This window comes from Phalacrocorax carbo, chromosome 7 (genome assembly GCF_963921805.1).
Source record: "Phalacrocorax carbo chromosome 7, bPhaCar2.1, whole genome shotgun sequence".
Taxonomy (NCBI): Eukaryota; Metazoa; Chordata; class Aves; order Suliformes; family Phalacrocoracidae; genus Phalacrocorax; species Phalacrocorax carbo.
The window spans coordinates 45,550,197-45,572,374 of NC_087519.1; the positions used below are offsets into that span (position 1 = coordinate 45,550,197).

Consider the following 22,178-nt stretch of genomic DNA (forward strand, 5'->3'; position numbering starts at 1 on the left):
GATATACAAACATCTGTAATAATATGAATATCCATCCCAAATTTTATATTTCGGTAAGCTGTTGATGCATTTGCCAATGGCTATTATGAAGCAAAGATTCACAGTGATTTGGTGAGTCTCCAGCGGCCACCTTACCCCCGGGGCTACAGACTGACTTGAGCTGGACAGACGTTTCGGTGACACCGTTGCAGGTGCTGCACAGGAGGAGGAAGGTGCAAAGCAAAGTGGTGCAGGCGTGAATATTCCCATCCACGTCCCTGTCCCCACCCTGTCCCCATACCACCGTTCCTGGAGCTGGGGACCATTCTGCGTCTCCCCTTGTTTTTCCCTGTCTGATCCTGTTTGAGGTTGTGCAGTTTGAATTGCCGGTGATGACAGGGTGAGGGCTTGGCTGGGCCGGAGCAGAAGGTGCATCCCGTCCCACGCCGCTGGCTGGGGGAGAGGCTCGGGCGAGCCCTGGAGCGTGTCCCCTGCCTCGGTCCCCGTGCGTGGGCTGGGAGGAGTGCTGAGCCCTCCCAGCACAGCCCGGGGCAGCTCCCGGCAGGTTTCAGAAACAGCAGGGCGGGATTCGCTGCTGGGCTGTTTTCTTTCCTCCGGGGTTCATGCTGGGAGTCTGCTTACTCTGTTTTCGTTTCTCTTTCTTTGCTTTTTTGGTTTTGTTTGTATTTTTTTAAGCCTGTTGAATTTCATGGCAATTCGATGGCTCCTTTTCCCATACAAGTGCCATTAGTAGTAAAAGCCAAAGTGATAAATGAGAGGGTTTGGGACTTTTATCTACAAAGTACACGCTCAAAGGCGTCATTAAGCGGTCACTTCAGTGTGTTTTATGGCTCCACTGGATATAAAAAGATGCACAAAGGTAATTAAAAAGTATAAAACTTGTAGCCAAATCAATTTAATTATTATAACCAAGATCACATCATGCCAAAAATTGAGACGAAGTGTCTTAGCAAATTCAGATGAGTCAGATTTCTCCTTTTGCAAAGGTGCCTGTGACACCTCCTGGAGCGCTCGTACAGGGCAGCAACATAAGTGTGAAACATGTGGTCTGTAATGCGTCAGTGTTTTGGAGAGGTTGATTTATCCAAGTGCTAAGGAAGTAATTAACCTGTTTATTATTATTATTAAATGGTGAAATGTAATCTAACTAGATACATAAAGCAAGTGCCAAAGCAAATTGAGGTTTATAGGAATATTAATGAACGAAAAACGTTGCCATTAATTAGGAGGGGGAGCATGCGCGTGAATGGCGTCTTCCAGTGGTTCCCTGCAGATGTTCCTTTTTTCCATTTGTGATGAACTTAAGCAATATACAATTCATTATTTACTAACAGCAGTTATTTTGGTTGATGAGTTGCTTGGATGAGATCGGGGTGCTCAGACATGGTCTCTCTGCCCCTGGCTGGCGGCAGCAGTGCCCCAGTGCCCTGGGGCCGTACTGGGCCAGGGATGCTGGGTGGCTGCACACCGCAAGTTTGTCTCGGCACGCTTGCAGCATGGATCCAGCCCCTCTCCTGGTGTCAGTTGCTGTTGTGGCCACGCACTCAGTGCCGTGCTCCTCAGCTTCAATGTTTTATAACAGGGGTATTCAGCTGTGACTGGCCGCTGTGTGTTTATGTGAAATCCTTTGTTTAATAGAAATTCGGCAGTTATTGTCAATATTTATTCTTGTCTGTTGCTATTTAATCAGCCCCTTATCACATTTTGTGCTGCTTTCCCTCTGCGAGCAGGGACTCTGCCGTGGGTGTCGTGGCTGCTGGTCTCCACATGGCCGTACCAGCTCAGCGCCGTGCTGTCCCCGGGCTGCTGTTGGACCTGAGTGCTCGCACCCCACGGCTGCAGGAGGGGTTTGCCTCAACCACTGCAGCGCTGTGCTTGGTTTGTAGGTTGGATTCTACCTTACTTATAAGTTTCTTTATTTTGAGGCTAATATTATAAAGCTGGGGCTGGTGGCAGTCTGCTCGCCTCAGTAGCCACTGGAAGCAGGCGGTGGGACTGGCAGGGAGTTGGAACTGGGCTGTTGCTCCACAGGACATTTAGGGATGATTTTCCAGACTGGAGAGGTGTGCTTGGGTGGATAAAGCTTGGTGGTGATAACTGGGAAAACAGGTGAGTTCAGAAGGGCAGCTTGAGCTGCTAACAAGAGGAGAGACATAACTGCTGCATCCATCACTGCCAGCCTCTGCGCCTGCAGTCCTCTGACACTCCACACGTCGCCAGGCCGCTTGCTATACTCAATGGGGAAGCGTGCATTTCGAGGGCGGGGTGTTTGTCTCACCCAATTCCCCATGTGTTTGTTGTAGGCAGCTGTACCGGCACGCTTGCTCCCAGGGTAGCCTGACCACGATGGCGCCAGGAATGTGGTTATTGTCCATAGAAACAAGAGCCTGCTGGGTTTTGCCGTGCTGTCATGTATTTTCATTTTATGCATTAAAACCGCATACAGAAACAGAAATGTGCAGATGCTTTTCATCTTTTTTACTCGGGCACAAAGCATTGATTATCCCAACTTGGCATTTGCCCTTCTGCTGGTGCTCTGGAGCTGGTTAGTTTTCCTCCAGTGTGCTAGTGCTACGGAGGAACCAAGAAAGGAATGTGTTGCCTGAATGGCTCCAAAAACAGCGAAACGCAAAAATGTCCGTGCTTATCCTCTTGGGGTGAAACCACTGTGGTACAGGAGGTGTGAACCAGCGAGGCTGCAGGTAGATCCTGTTTTGAGATGCTATATCGAATTTTGGGCTGGAGCCCAAGTCCCCCCAGTCCCTCCACTGTCAGGGAATTCGAGAGTGGTGTGTGCCAAGGGCCAGCCCTGCCAGGGCCTGCACAGGGCAGAGGGGCACTGGTGATGGGCCAGCTGCCTGGATTTTAATGAGTTTTGGAAGAGCCTAATGTAAAAAATAGAGAGCATTTGTTTTTAAGGGCAGATCCTTGGGATGCTTTGTGCAAAGTATAAAATCAAGTATTTCCACCCAAGGATGGATAAGTACATACCTCTCGTTTAAAAACCTTTGTGCTCACTGGGATGGAGCGCTGCTAGCAGGTGTGATCTGTACCTCCTGCAGTAGTCTGGTCCCTAGTGAAGGGCTGCGTTACGTGTTTGTGTGCTCACATGGCTCCTGTGAGCGGCTAATGACGAAGCACACCTTGTTACTGTCAGGGAATGGTGAGTTTGTCTGGCTCAGCCTCCGGAGAAACTTCAGGGATGCATCAGGGTGAAGGGTGTCCATACCCTCTTGTATCCCTCTTGGGGAGCAAAAAATGAGCTCCCACACATCTGGAGTGTGCAATTTTGGACAAAAGAAAACAACCACAGCTGTTTACCCCTGGAAAAAAAACACCTGAATTAATTTTCAGCTTTCACCTTACGTGGAAAAAGTGTGTCTGCAGATGGTGCAAGCACCGGCTCCTGTGCTGCAATTGGCACCCCCGTGCCACAGCCTGGGGCTGAGGGACCTTCACAGGGCTGGTGCCCCCACCTCCTTCTCACCTCCTTCCTCTGAAGATGTAAATTTGCCACCAGCAGGCATTTTGGTTGCACATGAAAACTATTTGGGAGTACCCAAGCCCGTACCCTCTCCTTGGCAGGTTGTCAGGGTGTGAACTGGGGCCTGGCAGTGGTGGGGGCGTGCGGCAGGGCCTGCCTCGGTGGGCATGGATGGGCAATCGTGGTCCTGTCTCTGGATTGCTGCCTGGCTTGGGAGTCATAAGCATAGCCATTGACTCACCGGGACTGCAGTTTGTATGCTTCAAGTCAGTAAAATAGGTCCAGTAACTCTTTTTGTTTAGTATTAAAAAAGTTTATCTGAACGTATGCTTGGTGGGCCAGCTACTACAACAAAGCAAGTACAAACAGTTTATTTTTAAAAGCAAACCATAGCTTACGTGTAGTTAAATGTTTTCCTGTAAAACACATGGGCATTGGTATAAATAGTTTTACCATTTACAGGCAATATTCGGATTTTACATAACAGCCATCTTCCTGCTTGGTTTCAATGCACCAAGCGCTCTGCTGTCAGAAGGAATTTATACTCCCTAAAAGAGGGAGGTGTTTGCATGTTTGTTTTGGATCAAAAATACTTAATCTGTTACAGCTGTGCTGTTCAGTGTGGCTGCTGGTTTGCAAGATCTGGCTCACCCAGATGTGAGTAGATTGGGTACCCGCAGCACGGGGGGACCAGCAGCACTGGTGCAGAGGGGCCAGCTACAGGCAGAGACCCCTGGCCAAGAGGAAACATGAGCAGAGCATCCTCAGCTGTGGCTGTTGCCATTCAGTATTGCGGCGCGTTTGGAATACCCAAAAATGTCAGTCATTAATAATTGTTAAATAGTGATGGGGTGGTAAATGTTCATGCACTGCAGATGGGATTTCAGCACTCATAGGAGTGTCTGCTGGCCACAAGAAGCTTTTTCTTTTGTTTTTAGGAGATAGCCTGTTAAATATTAGAGGGTTATACAGCTGATTTTTGAAAAGTAGGACTTGCAAACTCTGATGGCACAGAAATGCCTTGGTGAGTCCATCATAACGTTGCAGGGGGTTAAATGTTGTGGTAGCTGCCGAGGAACATCAGCAGAGATTAAAGCCTGTTTCTGGTAGATGATTTTATGTTTAAAAGCCAAGTTCTTTGCATCCTGTGGCATAGAGGTTGTCTTATTGATTTAATGGTAGCAACAATGACAGCAATGCTGCACGCAGGTTAATACATTTAACTGTCATTTCACAAAACCACCTGAGGAAACAATGTTTGTTCAAAACCTGGAAAAACTCCACAGGGCAAGTGTTTCTTTCTCTTCAGTTTTGTTTTGGAATAAGCAAGAGCAGAGTTTGGGGCACAGTTTGTGTTTCCCTGTGGCACTAGGCAGCTGTTTTTACCTGTTGCACACAAGGTGCCCCATGGACACCTCCATGGCACCAGCTGCAGGCTGTGCGCCCCGGGGCAGAGGCAGCTCCTCAGGCCTGTCCTGCCTACCCATGGCCAGCCTTCACAGGCACCCTGCTTTTCGCTCCTGTATCTCAAGCCCTATTGCTAAGCAGAAATTTTTAATTGAAGAATTGATTTGGCTCCAGGACATCCTGAGCAGCAATGTATGCTCAGCTGAAAGGTTGTTGCATCAGTCCTGTACTTAAGCTGTGTTTATAGGTAACAGTCACTTTTTAAAAAATTTTGTTAGCGAAGAGGGGTGAGGGGAGGCGGCTGCGGTCCCAGCCAGGCAGCACTGCGGGGCTGCAAGTGAGTGCCTCAGCTCTGAAGCGAGCGGCCAGCTCGTGGTGGGGGCGAGCAAGCCGCCCCAGCATCCATGGCCCGTGCTGTCCCTGCTGCAACATGCAGGGCTCCATCCGCTCCTCCAGCTGCACCAGCAGGGTGTTGTGCCTCTCGGGGCAGCAACGGGGCCTGTGCTGGGACCTCAGGAGAGCAAGGGGTTTATTCCAGGGACCTTGGGGGAAGAGCCAGGGTATATTCCAGTAACGCGTCCACATGCAGTGAGTAGCATGTTGGTGTTCTCACTTCTCTGCCCCTGGACTCCTATGGTGATATTGTAATGGTACGATGTTGGTGGATTGATGAAAACCAAGGCGCTTTCCTGTTTGCTTTTGTAAGCAGTAGTTCTTGTATAAACATGCGCAAAGTGGTGTAGTAAGTACTTGGTAACTTGGGTTGTGCTACCGCAGTGGTATAAAAATAGCATAAATAAACAGACCCAGCAGGCTGGTGCAGCTTAGTTTTAAGACTTTCCCAGACCAACTGCATTTATGAAACTTGTCCATACAGATGTATTTACTTCAGATATGTGTAGGGTGGTCAATATTAACCTAACTCCAGCAGCATAGGGAAAAACTCCATGTGGAGTCAGGCAGCTTGCTCTGACTGAAGGAAGGGGTCAGTGCCATACCAAGGACGTGCAGAGTCAATGGCACACATGAGCGTGCTGGGTCTGTTTGTTTTTTTCTGGTTTTATACTGCTGCAGAAGGATAACCTTAAAAAATGATGGCAGGATCGCTGTGCTCAGTGTGCACTCCCCAGTGTTTATTGAATGACAGCAGTAACCGTGATCTTTATTTAGTCTCTGTCCATGCAAAATTCTTCTGTGTTTCTACTTTGTGCCCAATCTCATGTTTTCTGGTTGTCCCAAATCAACTCTTCTGCAAAGGATGCCCCCTCTCCAAAACTGCAGGCAACCCAGCGCTGTCCATCTGTCTGATTGCTGGTAACATCGCAAATAAAAACGAAGATGCAATGTGGCCTGTCTGTCGCTCCCTCCTGTTGTATGGGTTTGTTTGCAACGGTGCAGTGCCAAGCGGTGTCTTCCCCATGGCTGTGTACGCCCCATGACAGTCCAGAGCCCGTCCAGATGCTAGAGGGAACACTGACAACAGTTACACGTTATGTTACTGCAAATACCTCCCTGTGGATATAACCAAATGCAGGGTAAGCCCAGCTTTGAGGAACCTCAGCCTGAAATTCAAGTGAGTACTGGAGGCGGTGGATGTGGTGGGGTCCCTGGGGCTCCTTCTGGGAGAGGAGAGTTCATGTTAGGTGTCACACTGGGTGATGGCACCGTGGGTGCAAAGCCACAGCGGGGTGGTCTGGGTCCTCCCTGCTTTCTTGCACCCTGTGAGGACTCAGTGTGGAAAACCTCCTGTTGCTTGCTCACAGGTCTTGTGGGGACAAGGCACCTCGGCTTTGGCAGCACCCGTGCGCAGGGACTGCTCTGGGATCCTGCAGGTCCCTCGCGCAGGCGCTATGGGGTCCTCACGGCTTGCACCCAGAGGAGTAATGACCTTGTGAGAGCAGTTTGCTAATTAGTCCGTATTTATTGCATCACCAGGCTGTGCTTTCCAAGAAAGTTTTAGACTGGAGCCAAATCCACCAGGGTGATGAGTTTGCTGTTCTTCCTTTGCATGAGAGATAGACAGTGTTTCTAAGGAGAGGTATTGGAAAGCAATTATTTTTAATTTGAATTGGTTTAAAATTTATGCGGGTAGTGAAGCTGTAGACGCCTGCAAGTTCTTAAAACAGCTTTGAAGGCCTAATAGCAACTTATTCAGACTCCAACTACTCAGGGACCTGCTTTTCAGACCTTGGTGCAGGTACTGGCATGAAGTGTGCATGCTTTGGTCTGCGTGTGCATGGGATTGGGGGTTCACATGCACCTTACCGGTGTGGAGGTAGAAACCAGTGGCGTGCCAGAGACGCCAGAGCCACGGGTGCAAGAGCTGGACCTGATGCCACCCTGAGATCTTCTCTGCAGATTGCATGGCTGGAGAAGAGTAACTTAGGTGCCATTGATGCATAAACCCACCCGGTGTCAGCAGTGAGGTTGCTGCCATGATCTCTGCTGCTCCAGTAAGTGAGAGGAAGGCTCACTCCTGGCCTTTGAAAGAGGATTTGCAGGATACACAGGGTTTTGCCCGCAGCTGTAGGCTGCACTGTGGCCGTGGGTGAGCGGCCAGGGCTGTCACCGCACTGCACCGCGTGCCTTGGGGTTGCCAGTGGGTCACGCCTCTCTGCTGGGCAGTGGCACAGTTGCAAAGAGGGCTCTGCAGCAAGCTAAGCTCAAATTATCTTCTTGTTAATTAGTTATTGACTTCTGCTGATATTTCCATTAAATATTCCCTCTAGGAGAAAGTACAAATTGTTAGTACCCCTATTACCTAAGCCGTAACTGCAGTGGATAAAAGAGCTTGTAATCTCAGAAGTGAATCCCAAGAATACTTTTTCATTATTAAACATGCAGTCAGGGTATTTTCTGGAAGGAAACTATCTTCAGAGAGAAAGAATTGCTGTTGTATTTCTAACATTTAGTGTGGGATCTGAAAAACAGAGTATACTGCACTTCACAGAAAAATGGTGTTATAGAGAAGAACATGGTAGCGACCTCACAGAAATGGACTAATTTCTTGCTCATCTAAGTGAAAGTCTTAAATATTAAGGTGTAACAGCAAAATCCAACACGTTTGTCAAGTGATCCAAGTCTTGTAGAAATACTTACACTCTATTTTCAGAATGCAGCATTTTTGGGGTGATTTTTCCATGGCAGGATTAACTATGGTTTCCTTTTTGTCTGAGTTTTGCATGTTTCCTCTTCCACAGTTCTGCAAATACCCACATGAAATGGTTCCCACTTTGTGGGGAATAAAATTAAATTGCATAGCTAGGAGGTGCTTCTGGCGCTTTTTGGGAAGGCAACGCCTCGGGGACAGGTGCGTGTCCCTGCTCCCCTGAAGGCGATGGGAGGAAAAACTCCAGACCTGACTTCTGATCACCAGGCCTCGGTTAACCCCTGCTGCACCTCGATGAGGCATTACAGGAGACTGAACTCTGCTGGGGTCAGGCACGTGCGTCCAGGCTGCGGCTGGGGCATCGTGATCCCATCACCAGAGGGGACTGTTCTTTACAGCATTTTTGAGCAATGAGAGTGAAATATACAGAATAGGAAATAAATTTGTGTGTTAAAAACCAAGACAAAAATGGAGAGCCAGTGTGAGTTTGAAAGATTTAGTTCTGTAACAAGAACAGAAGCAAATGTGTACTTGCCCCATATTTCAAATCAGACTTAAAAATCTCTTTGTATAGTAGCTGCTGTTAGCTAAAAAGATTATACTTCTTCCTGGAATTTATCAATCATTTAAACACAAACCTGCACATTTAAAATGTGTCTGTCCCAATAAGTAGTGATTTTTCTGTAAGGAAGTTTGAAAAATAAAATAAGAAAACCACATTTCCCTGTGGTTGGGAAGTAATAACATAACATGGAAAGGTTCACCCCCTTCACTCCAACCATTCCACGTTGCAGTGGTTTCCCAAATATAAAGGTAAGTGCTGTTGTCTAGCACTTGGAGAAGGCAAGGTGCGTGCTGAGAGGCAGCACTACTCATTTCCTCCCGTCTAGGGAAATAAGTAGAAAACTCAAAGAAAACAGGCATTTTCTGTCAACAAATGAATAAACAAAGTAAATATTTTCCTATGGAGACATTTTTATTAATTCCTATTTCCAACTAAAAACTCCTCAGCACAATAATGAGACTAGCAGTTTTTACAAAAACATAGGAGTCTTCAGGAAAACATCTAGATTGCAGGGTTTGGTGTGTAGGTCATAACAAAAAATTGAGATTAGCAATAACCATTTTTAAGGGAAGCTTTGGGGTCTATTTTTTATTTCTTAGGAAACTGTGCAAGGGTGAAAAAGCCATGTTTGATGGCTTCCCTGTAGGATCCCGGAGTCCCTGGCCATTTGGGGTCACTCACCCCTGCACTGGCTCCTCGTGGAGCATGGCAGCTCCCACTCTTCTGCAGTTGCCATCTTTGCAGCTGCTCCCGGTTTGGCTTTTTTCACTTACCCGGCTGCCGTGGTTTTGGCCGGGATGCAAACCCAGCTTCCCCAGGGCAGCACCGCGTGCTGATGCCGTCTGGCAGTGCTGGCACAGCCGGTGAGTGGTGTGTGCTGTGTGCTTGTGAAGCCAGTGGCAAGTCTGCTAGTGCCCTCTGAGCGTGGGACCTGGCTGTTAGGGGCAGACGAGGACCTCCAGGCACTTCTGGGTGGAGGTACAGTGTTCCCCACAGCCAGGGCCAGTCTCCTGCACCCAGGGCACGGGGGCTGCACCAGCTCAGCATCACACACAGGCATGAGAAGGGCTCCTGGAGACACTGCTAAGAGGAGGAATGGTGCAGAAGGTAACATGCATGTAGATCAGCTTGCAAAAAGATGTCTCTTCTTGGCACTGCCCTTGCAAGCCCTTGCTGTTTCGTGATGTTTGCATGGTGTTTAGATTAGGCAGGTATTCAGAGGCGGGCCTGATCCAGCAGACAGTGGGGGTGGATGGACAGACAGAGCCCCCACGCGGTGCTGGGCCTGCGGCCCACCGCCCAATCCCTCCTGCCTCCCCAAATGGTGCTGGGGAACAGCCAGGTCCCCCATGGCTCCCCCGCAGCTCAGCATGTGCTTGCCATGTGCTCAGGTCAGTGACCTGTAAATATTTAACACGGGCGTGGGAAGTGCTGGAGAGGGAGGCAGGAGGCGTTACCAGCAGAGGATGACGCCCTCGCTCCCCCGGCCCTGTCAGGGCGGCTCATGCCAGACCCACGCCGAGCACTGCAGGGGGATTCGGGGGTCACCTCCCGGGGCCCCCACACAGGTCCCTGGCGGGTGAGTGCCACCCACTCCTCCCTGTCCCTGTCTCCATCACCTGCTTTTGCCAAGGCTAGACAGCTTAAAATACTGCAGACATCATGCTGCCCTAATTTAATGACAGTCAGGCTGGCTGTTCAGTTCACCCTGGGCTCTCTGCCTGAATGTTGTTGATATGATAGCTGGAAAAAAACATCATGTGAGAGCGGCCCGCTCATCTTCCTGCTCCGGCATTCCTGCTGGGAGGATGCCGAGCTGCCTGGCTGACCGGCCAAGCTCGCCTCCTTCCTCCTCGCTCTGCAGGTCGTATCTGTGAGCAGGGTGCGCACAAAGGCTCATCACAGCACGTGGGGCTGCGCTCGCGCGGTGATGCTGCTGTTGGGAGCGTGGTATCTGTTGAGTGCTGGTTAGTGACGGCAGGATTGCTTAGCGGGGACATGTGTGGGGAGGGCGCTGGCGCTGCCCTGTGTGGCTGGCAGGCCGTACAGGCTGCCCGGGTCTTGTCTCCCACGGGAGGCTGGTGGTGTGGCCACAGAGCATGGCATGTTCCAGCTGGTGCATCCCAGGCACTGCAGCGGGTCTGTGTCCATGCCCGGCTCCAGGAGCATCGCCTGGGCCCTGCCCAGCCTCTTCTCCCCATGGCTGCCAGCGGGGAGTTGCCGCTCTGGCTGTCAGCTGCGGTGTGAACCAGAGCCGGGTTTCTTCCTGCAGGAGTCCTGAGCGCAGAAGTAAACGCGGGATCTTGGCACAGATTTTTGCCCAAATATCACATCACTGTAGGAGTGAGTCCCTCCCCACCACTGTCATGCTGTGCACCCCTAGTTTCCCTGCTGGCTCTACCCCTGGCAGAGGCCCTGTCCCACTTGTCTCAAAGGACGGGAGATCTGTGGGCAGCCTCTGCTGAAGAGCATGCCTAAGGAGCCTCAGGAGCATTTTTAATGATTTTTAGTCCAAGAAGATTCTGGTAAAACCCTACCAGTGTGCTGGTACAGCATGTTGGGACACTGCTGGCATGCTCAACTTTTGCTTCTCTGAATTTACTCACTTATAGTATTCATTTTTTTATGATTAAAAAAAAACAGCAAAGGGTTCAGAAGAGGTTCAGAGAGATGAAAACCTGCCTTAAACTTTGTTGACTGAAGTTACCAGAATCTAGTAAAAAGGTAATTAAGAAACTACTTGCTCACAGTATAAAGGAGATGAATGCAGTCCTTGTTCTTGATTGAGATTTTTGACAGTGGTTTTCACCCTGTGGTTTCTGACTCCTGGGCACTCTGTGGACTGTTTGTGAAGGTCCATGGAATATAACTGAGACAAGAAAGCCATTTCCCAGAGAAGTCTGCATTTCTTTTGGAAAATTTGTTAGGATCTGAAAATTCAGAAAGGTTGAAAGTTAAATGCTGCACTAGACTCCAAAGCAACATACAAACAAGAAAGATGTAAACTTTTTGATAGTAGCTTATGATAACTAAGCATTACCAGTTTACCTGGGGATGTGGTATATTCTTGTAGTCTTTAACTCAGAGAAAATTGTCTTCCTTAAAGATCAGCTCCTAAGCAAAGAGAAATCATGGCTTTGATGGGGAAACAATGGAGGGGGCTCCTTATTTCCCAGGAGCCTGAGGACATTGCATTAGATCACTGGAATTGTTTCTTCTGGCCTTAAAGCATTTGAGTCTATGAAGTAAATTAAGCAGTCATGTTCCACTCATTGGATCCAGTCTAGAGAGGTGTGGAGCAGCTAAACCCCGCCACTGAAATAAGGATATTGAGTTTAATCTGCATTTTGGAATCAGGTTTGTTAATTGTTTCTCTATGATTCCAGCAACACATGTCGTTTCATGTTACTCATTTAGCAGTAATTAAGTCTGATTTTTACACTTCCAGGCAGCTAGTACATGTGTAATTTTGCCGTGTGTTACTTAGTGGTAGCAACAATTAACATGGGTTTTAGTATCAAGAGGAAAATTGACATAAATAAAGCTGTTCCCAAGTGCTCGCCTTTTACCTACCATTTCATATAATTGTGAAATGCTTTGGTGGGGGGCAGTGGTGAAATGAGGTTGGTTTATTTGTGCAAAATGGCTTAAATACTGAACTGTGTTGTCAGTAAGGCATTAAAGGAAAGAACTGAGGGTCATTTTGTCTGAAAGCATCCCCCAGGCTGAAAGCGTGCTTTTCCCCAAGTGTACAGACGAGCTGGGTGGGAGATGTCCCGCACGCCATTTCGGTCTGTCCAACCCAGGTCCCTGCACGGTGCTGGCTTTGATCCCCACGGACGTGCTGTGCCCACCAGCGGCTGCCCGCTGCTCTCACCGTGTGGTGCTGGAGGAGTCCTGGGGAGCTCCCATGGGCGGAACAGTAACCAGCAGATGTGTATGTGCACCTGTGTATATGTGCATATACACACACATATATAAAATTCACACTCCATAAACACTGATTCCTGTTGCCACCATCAGTTTGACTTTTCTGCTTATGAATCGTTTGTGTTTGTTCCTAAAGTATCCTAATCCTTATTTGCAGTAGGAAACTCCACTCCCCTGTAAAAATATTTTTTCAGGCTGCACATGGGGTTTTTTTTTCCTGTCTTATCTGTGGTATAGATGTTGTGCTCTTAGCTTTTGTGCATTATCTGGCCCCTGTCTTGATTGCTTTCCAACATTCGGAGCTGTGTTATTAGGGAGATTTTCTTGCAAGTGAATTCAGCGGTCCTTTCCATGCGTCTGCTCTGGTGAGGACAGCCTGTAGCACCCCTCAGTCCAAGGAGCAAATGCCTGTGGGAGTCCTGTGACAGGGCTGTATAAGGGGCAGGCAGAGGCCCCACACCAAAGGGCACGGCTTTGGGGAGCCCTCCGACATCTGCAGCCCCACGGCTGAGGGCCAGCAAGGCAGCAGCAAGCACAGCATGGCCAAGCGCCAGGGCAGCCTGCACTGGGGTTTCTGTTCATCTGCGCCTTCCCATTGTGACTGGCAGCAGTTGCTCAGCTCTTCTGTGTTGTCTCTGGAGGTAGATGGGATCATGTAATGGAAAATGCATTTAATTCAAGGAAATATGCTCAGGGATTACAAACGGATGCTCTGAAAGATGAACTTCCTTTGCTGTTTGTTACAGTACTGGTCTTCATATACCTAGAGCGTTCTGTGATCTTGGTGTGTAGCCTAAAGACATCCACAAAAGTTTACATAGTTTTCTTTGTACCAGCTATATCTTCTTATGCAAAGATCACTCAGATGTCAGTTGAATAACTATGAAAATGAGTTTTAAAAACTTTGAACCGCCAGCAGGTGAGGTGGATTGTGAAGGGGGGCAGCAGCAAACCACTTATCCCAGCCTTAAGGGGAGACAAAAATCATTGTACAAATTAGATTTCTGGCAGATCTTATAACAAGAATACATTTTAACTTTCTGAGCGAAATTGCAGTATAAGGTCAAACTACATTGAATTAATGTTTCCCCATAAAAACAGTTTCTTACTTAAATTAAGGCTGTCTTTTGCTTTGTCATTGTTCCTGTTTGGATTTATTTCAAAGATGAATGAGTAAAGGAAAAAAAAAATGTAATTTAAGGAATCTCTTTTTTTCCAGAAAAGGATTCAATTCTCCTTTTTAGTTGTGGGTTTTTTTGTTGTCGTCATCCCTTCAGTGAAAGTATGGGCTTCAGTGTTACAATTTTAAAGAGCAATTAGTGTGTAAAGCTTCTATATTAATGAATTTGCATTTTCTGAAGCCTCATGGCATGGGAGATCACAGCTCACATGCCATGAGAAGAGGGGATTCTCTTCCCCAGGAGTGGAGGTTTCTCTTCCCCAACCTCCCTCTGCCACACACCGTGGCTGTGCAGGGGGTGCTGTTTGCTCAGGCTGTGCCTTTCATTTTAGAGCTTTTTATAGTGGGGCCACAGTGGGGGGCTTGGGACCAGTTGTCAGAAGTCACGTTCATGCCCAGCTCCGCGTGCCCCAGCCGCCGGGCGGGCGCCCAGCGCTGCCGAGCACCAGCCGCCGCACTCCCAGCTGGGAGCCCGCAGGTGAGGGCACCCAGAGCAAGAGACCGCGTTCAGAGAGTTCACCAGGCAGGGCTGTCTTATGTGCGAAGCTGGTTTACTTGGTAACGAGGTACAGCAGGGTTTGGATAAGGATTGGACATAGAATTATTTTATATTATTTCTTGATGAGAACAGTTGTCAAATTGATGAATGTCCTTTCATCCAAATGGAATTAGTGCATCAAATTTGTTGTTTACTACGTCTGAATTTAATGAAAAGTTTAGAAACAAGTCAATTCTGGTTTTTTTTGTTTGGTTTATGCAGTTGCAACAAAAATGTACCACATGTAAGAGGTTTTCTAGAAGACGTTGTATTCCAGGTCTAGTGAAAGCACAGAGCTGGTGCTGTTTTCCTGGTAATAATGCTACTTTGACCACACGTCTTGCTGTGCATTCGGTGCTTCTTATGCTCCTGCACAGCAGAAAGAGAAGCGAGACTAATATTTTCAGAGTAGCACATGAACTTTTGTAGGCTCACTGCTGCAGCCAGACTGCATTTCTTTTGCTGGGCTTCTGGTCCAGCAGCTGCCTGGTTCCTGGAGGCAGCTCTGTGGTCAGGGTGAGTTGTTCTGGGTCCCCTTGGGCAAGGCTTTCACTGAGCAAAAACATGTGCCCGTAGCGGATGGGCATGCTGGACTTTCAAAACAACTGGTATTTGCTCACCTTCAGCAACTTTTAAAAGAAGCAGTATTTTTTAGAGTTGTACTGTGGAAATGCATAGTTTAGAAAAGCAAAGCAAGCAGCTGATACTAGAATTGTCAAGTTGCTCTGGTCAGTGTGTGATAGCCTGGAGAAGTAGCCAAGAGCGTTCCTTCTAGGTCTGTAGTGTGTGTTGTGTTTGTTTTAGCCAATAAATATATAAGGAACGAACATACACCTGTAGCTTCTAAGCCAATTGTGTCAATTCTCTTCTTCAGGGTCGATGTTCAAGGGAAAACTGCAAATATCTTCACCCACCACCACACTTAAAAACGCAGCTGGAGATAAATGGACGCAATAACCTGATTCAGCAGAAGAATATGGCCATGCTGGCCCAGCAGATGCAGATTGCCAATGCCATGATGCCTGGTGCCCCATTGCAGCCTGTGGTATGTGCACTTTTTGGCTTCGATCAATGAGTACAATGAGTTGTAGTTGAAGTTAGCAGGTGTGCTTACATGCCTGTAAAATCCCACAAACATTAGTAACTGGTGGAGAAATCAAATAAAATGAAATGCTGGTCTGTATGTCTTTGTATTGCTTAATTCTCCCTTGCCTGAAGTAATATTGTTAATTTAATTAATTTTGTTAATCTTTTGTTAATTTAATTTTTGCAATTTATTTCTTAAGTGAGTGATCTGTGTGGGATTTTTGTAAATAGATGTTTCCATTGCAATTTCATGTGCTCTAGGAAATTCCTGGGCTTGAGAGGATCCCCATTGGATGTTTTCCATTCACTCAGGGGGACCTTCTCAGGGAATTACTTGCTGGAATTGGACTTTGGTTTTTACAGCACATTGTCAGGCAGAGCAGAAGGCTTGGTGCGAGTGATGTACGGTGCATGTCAGTCTGAGCTGTACAGTCCACAGCTCAGGCTTGGCGGGAAGAAGGAGAAGTACAGATAATCATACTTTCTACAAAAAGCCAAGGGGTGAGGGAAGGAGAATCTATCAGAAATCTCTCATCTGGTCATAGTAAAATGTGGTCATATATTACACCATATCTGTTTCTCTTATGCCTCAGTAAGCGCAGTACAGTGTTCCATGAAGTCGAGCTCCGTGGCTGAGGTTCTTACTCTGCAGTAATCCCTCGTTTCAGCAAATATAAATATCATTGGCATCAACCTGTCACACACATATGTGTTTGGGAGCTGAACACCCTGTGCCAGATCCCTCTCGAAGGCAATCCAGAGAGGTCATTTGAGCTAACCTATGGATAAATTTGGCCCAGAACCCTTTTGATATAAATTTCTAGCTCAGACATGAGAGGGTTCTGATTAATGTATGGGCGAGACTGGCGGTGATTAATGTATGAGCAAGGCTGGTATATTCTACATAAAAAGGCAAACAATGCTCCCCTGGCTGAAGCTCTCTCTTTCAATGGGTAAAATGGCAAAAAAGGAAAAAAATAAGTTGAAAATATATATAAAATATATATATCTGCATTAGCACTTCTCTGACAGTTCTTCTATTCCTTTCTTGCTGGCAAAGGTAGAATTTGGGGAGTTTAATTTACCTTTAGATACTTTCCATTAGGAAACCTATATTCACTCTTTTAGATGAGTGCTTCAGCTTTTATTTCAAAAGACATAGTGACAATTAATACTCCTCAAAATACAGGTAATTCCTTAGGAAAAATAATCTCAGCAGAAAGGACTCTCATATTGTGCCAAATGGTTATTTGGCCCCATGTTTTGTGGGTCTACAGAATACCAGAAAATATTTTGTAGCTTACTTGATTCAGTTAATGTAACTGTAACTCTCCCACAGAGCTTTATGCCTCGGCTGTTTCAAGAAAAAGTGTTCTGGAGAAAAGCAGAAAATGTGGTAGGATCATCACAGTAAATTGACTTTAGTACCTATTAGCACAGCATGAGAAGATACCACATTTTGTTTTCTCTCTCTTGATTGGCTTTTCTTTAAATAAAACTGTCTGTATCACGTCGGCAAGGAGATGAGCTGCGGCAGCATCGGCACGCAGACACCAAATGCTGTCGCACCGCGGTGCTTCGGGGGATGCCCTGACACTGCGCCGTGCAGCCTGCTCCTTACTCCAGTCTCGCGGGAGAAATTGGGCTGCCTGTGGGCTGGTGCCCGCTGCTGCTGGTTTTCAGATCAGAACCAAATTAAGTGTCTGTACAGCTAGACAGCTCAAAAGCAGGCCATACTTTACGTGCTTTAACTCCAGAGCAACCTCAAAATGATTTTTCAATTTCAGCAGCTCAAAACAGACATGTGCACATGCCACAATTTTATTTTTATTTCCTGATTTGAGTATAGTGATACGGCCTTAGTGCCAGCAAAATCATGTCTCGGACTATGAGAAAGCTTAAGTCAAAATGCAGCCAACAGTAAGAATCATTGCTTAAAATATTCTTCTCTGTTAACGTGTTTGTTTGTTTCATGAATTGTAACCAAATACGGCTCTCTCGAGTTTATACAAAGCAGTGTATGGACACACACCAACAACTGGGGAAATGTGGGAAAAAAAAACCACTAATGCAGTCCTTTGGATTAACATTCCTTTTTGATATAAAGAGAGGTTAGTGTGAGGATAACATTTAAATAAAATTTAAATTCTGCTTTATGCTACACTCACACTGTCCCTAACAAGCAAAATCTAAGTGTGTTTTGAAGCGCAGCACTTCTACCCGTGCCTGGGTAATTTCTGTGTACATCACTTGAGTTTAAACATTACAGACCGTGCGTTTTCAGAATCCAGTCTCATTCAGTCCGAGGATTCATAGCAAGGCCCATTGGCTGTCCCAGCAGTAGTGTTTCAAAATGATGTCATCCTACTAATTTGGCCTTAAAATTATTTTATTTTTAGCACAGTTGAAACAGATGTTATTTCAAGGTGTTCTAGCAAGTGATTTATATCATCCCATCTAACGATGCTTCAGTCAGTTTGTTCCGTTTCACAAAAATCAATACCCTATGTTTTAATAAAAGTAAGTGAACTAACTTAATGAGAGACTCTAATTTGGTAAGCAAAGCAGTAGGATCCTTTCACTCATATGTCTGTCTGATAAATGTTTTCATTATCTTAGTTGCAAGTAGGATCCGTGGGCTTTTCCCGTCTTTCTTTTTTAGTTCACTCTTTTTATCTGTTTTCAGCCGGCACTTGAGGGAGGGGATTTCAGATGGTGAGCGGGGATTGCATGTCCTGCTGACTGCAGGCACTGAGATCCCGAGGAAGAGCTCTGCTTGCTCAGATCAGTTCTGCCCTCCTTGCCTGTAAACCAGTTTGGAGCTGGGTTCAGCTAGACTATGGCTTTGGTACTAGAGCATCAGTTGGTGTTAGTGCATCAGTTGTTACTGGGACATCAGTGGGTGATGCTGTGCTGCTTGACAACAGCAATGTCAGACCCTGGATTTGCCTTTTCCAGTGTGGAAGAGTGTGAAAAATGCTAAACAGAAGAAGGAAGATGCAGATGTAAGACCAGAAGAGCAGAGATGGACTGTGAAGGTGGCTGGAGGCTCTGGGGCCGTTCCTCGCCTCCAGGGGCATGAGGGGTACTGGGAGCATGGGGAGCCCCAAGGCGGCTTGCTCTATACAGGCCAGAACTGTGGGGCTGTAACTCAGGCATGCATTTCTGCAGAGCGGCGCTCCAGAGGCGATCCGCTGCGCACTGCAGGTGCGAATCTGCAGCAGGGCAAGGTCCCAGACCTTCCTGCAGGTGTGTTTGTAATTTCCAAGTAGCTGTAGGTTGTCAGTGTTTCTCTGTGTATGTGGTACACTCTTGTGCTCCTTGGCATAGCAGGTGCTCGGTAGCTGACTGTTAAAGATGCATTAAACGACTCCAGCTCCTTCCCTGCAGGCAGCTGGTCCTGCGGGGCCAGTTAGCTGGGGCGCTGGCAGAAAGCCCATCTCTCTGTCTGTCCAGGGAGGAGCCGCAGCTCTGCTGCACTGCAGGGGCCAATTTCCAAAGGTACCCCCATGTCTCCATCCCAATCTGTTAGTGAGTGGTGCCTTTGAAAGGCAGACCCATGGAGATCAGACCCTGCTGATGAGGTTCACACTGGTTGTGCACAGGCATTTTTAAAGCAGAATTGCTCAGTAGATAGGATGATGTGGATTATGGGGCATCTGGCAGCACAGAGCTGTGTCCAAGGCTATGTCCTCCTTCACCTCTGTTCTCTGTGCTGATCTACAGGAACTGCTTTTTTTCTTTATTTTTTAACTGGTTTGCATGATGCACAGCATAGTAGGGTCCTAACTGCAAGCCCAGTAAGTAGTTGTATGTTTGGTCATGGTGATAGAGAAATACTACCTCTGCTTCTAGAGATGGAGAAATGAGTGCTCGCAGGAAAACAATTGAGCAGTAAGCAGCAGAGATGAGCCCAGCGGCTCGGGCTGACCTGGGCCCCCCGCCCCGGTCTCTCCTCTCCTGCGTGGCATTGGGGTCCCAGTTCTGGCCAGTTTGCAGTCACAGGCTGATGCTTGTGGAGGGCAGGTCTGTGCTGGGGTGACCCTCGCAACAGAGGGGGCAGTGTGCTGGTGTCCTGCTCCTCCCCATCCCACAGCTGCCCAATATATGCCAGTCCCATATATCCAGTCTGTGCCATGTGTCCTCTGGGGCCACTGTATTGACACTGTATTGACAGAAATTTTCCTGGGTGCAGGAGTGTTTGGGTGGCTTTGTGCCCTGGCAGACAGCTCTGCTGCTGAGAAGTGGTTGTGTGCTGCCCAGGTTTCACCACTTCATGGTCTCTTTCTGCCAGCAACATGGCTCCCAGTCTGAGCTGATGAGACTGTAGGATAGGTTTTTATCTCCTGATTTGCATGTGTACAGCACATTGCAGAATACTTGTGAGTTTCAGAATAATATGAAGTGGCTCTGATAAAATAGGCTATTATTTTGCAGTGGTCTAAAGGCTGCAGGATATTTATATTGTATAAAATTATCTCAGTAGAAAATAAATGAGATGGTCTTTTATGTACTGTACAGTGAGTACATTGGGCTGAAATCAAACACTGATATCCCTTAAGTTACACACTAACAGGCTGGTTCATAGTTTTATTGTCAATGTTAATTATTACTTAGCTGATAACACAGTAATGAAAAGTATTTAAGAGTAATATTTTATTTCCTGTAAAATTTGCCTGTTTGTTTTTCATTCACATGGATGAAGAACCAGAGACATTAAAGAAATTATTCCCATTTACAGAACTTTCAGTCTTCTTTCTTCAGTAATCTCTGCATGTGTTTTTGTCCAGTGTTTCAAATGGACTTGTTCCTTGCTTCCAAACAGTTCGGTCATTTCCTCAGGAATACAAAAACAGGTGGTGTTACACGCTGTCTGGCTTAAACAGATATGAAACAGAGAAAAAGAGCTGTGGTAACTCTGTAGTTGTTTTTCCCTCTAAAAATTATTTTGGAAGAAAAATCTAAACTCCTTGAGTAACTACTTTAGATACTAAAGCTAAACACTCCGGACTAAATTTTATTTGGCAATTATGCTGATAGCACAGTGCCTTTGCATTCAGTGGGGCAGAAGAGTTATTTAATCTTTACTGCAGTGTAACAGCTCCACATTTTATCTTGCAGCATAATTTGGTCTTCTACATCCAATTATCGTCACATGCGATAGCCTACAAGGGCATCTGACTCTTTTTTTATAACAGGCAAACAAACAAGAAACCCAGTGTTTGCATGGTCTCTCTCTGGCTTAACGTTTTAGTCTAAAAGCATTTCCTTGATGCAGTGTATTTCTTTCTGAATATCTGCTTGGACAGTCTGTTTAATTTTGTAAAAATAAATTATTATGGTCATCTGACCTGTTGTATTAAAACTCTGTAATTTTTGAACCAGTGCTGGCTGTCGTCAGGGTCAGAAATGTATTTATCTGTGTCTGAAGTTGAGTGCAGTTTGATGGTGTGTCAGGGCTCTTGCACAGATGCCTTTTTCCCCAAGAGCGGGTCTTCGCACACGTTTAGGATGTGTCCTTCCAAGAGTCTCAGACTTTCTCCTGTGGCCACGAGGAGTGCTCGTTTATGATGACGTTGCTCAAGTGTGGATCAAATGAGAGTTTGCTCCAACAGCTGCCACGTGTTATAAGCATGCAGGGGAAGCTTAGGCAGGAGAACCAGCAGAGGCTGGTGGGGGATCCCTGTCCTCATGGTCTTTCTCATGTGTGATATTTCCTTGGGTGTTCTTCATGTCCCACAAACATGATAAATGCTTCTTTCCCATTAGTAGCAGAAACTCACCGCCGTTGCGCTCAAGATGATAGCTAAAAAGTTACGCTGGCAGCATGGCAAGTATAAATACTTAAAGTGTCTTTCTTCTTCTTCTTTTCTCTGATTGCAGCCGATGTTTTCTGTTGCACCGAGCTTAGCCACCAACGCATCAGCCACCTTCAACCCCTACCTGGGGCCCGTCTCCCCAGGCCTGGTCCCAGCAGAGATCCTGCCCACCGCCCCGATGCTGGTGACAGGGAACCCCGGTGTCCCGGTTCCTGCCGCTGCTGCCGCTGCTGCCCAAAAGATAATGAGGACAGACAGGCTGGAGGTAGGAGCCGATACGTGTAACTTACTCTCACAAACTGTATCATTTATTATGACTCCTAGATGTAAGATATTTTTCTTGTGAAAGAAAATAATGCAGGTTTCACTTCAGCTGATAATGTTGTATCTTGGTGATGGGTAAGAACGGGAAGTGATTGAGTGATCATACAGTAAGTTAATGCTTGCAGCTCTGCTTCTGACCCTCCGTTGCAGAAGGAAATGGAAATATTGAGCCCTTTTAGGAATGACCATGGTAGCAGCAAGAGTGCCTCGAAACTGTGTTAGTGTGTGCTCAGAAGGTGTTAACGTGGGGGGTGCACAGCCATGGGTGCCAAACACCAGGGGCAGGTGTAAGGGCAGAGCTTCAGCTACCTGGGTAAAAGATGGCTTTCAGCCTCTCTTACTTTAACCCTGGACAGATGGTGCCAGTACTCCCCCACCGATCTCCTGCGCCTGGCTTATCATCCTTGCTACAACCCTGACAAGTGTTAGTGCTCTCTAGCTGGTACTCTCCCTTGCCCTGAATCTTTCTTATCTGAAAAGCCTGACAGTGTTTTCAGCACCTTATCAGTGCTGCAGCAGCATGGGCGGCGAGCCATCGACATGCTGCCGGCTGCTGCGTGCTCGGAGTGTGCCTGTGAGCCCAGCCTGCGCGCGGGTGCTCGGCAGCCCCGGTCAGGTCCAGTGGTTAAAAGGTGGCGATGGAAGAGGCTTAGCAGGCAGGGTGATCCACTGTCACCCTGTTTCTGTGTTGGACACGGCTATGTGTTAGGGCATGCACTGCCTGCAAGAGGTCAGC

At 47.1% G+C, this 22,178-nt stretch overlaps 1 protein-coding gene across 21 annotated transcripts in view; it reads left to right on the forward strand.

Annotated features, from left to right (window-relative positions):
• Positions 1-22,178, forward strand: part of MBNL1 (muscleblind like splicing regulator 1) — a 111,700-nt gene that overhangs the window by 65,561 nt on the left and 23,961 nt on the right. For all 21 annotated transcript variants that reach the window (XM_064457827.1, XM_064457813.1, XM_064457807.1 and 18 more), the window contains 2 exons: positions 15,088-15,258; positions 21,183-21,383. In XM_064457827.1, coding sequence (XP_064313897.1) covers positions 15,190-15,258; positions 21,183-21,383 — 270 coding nt within the window. In that variant the 5' untranslated portion in view covers positions 15,088-15,189. The remainder of the gene's footprint in view (positions 1-15,087; positions 15,259-21,182; positions 21,384-22,178) is intronic.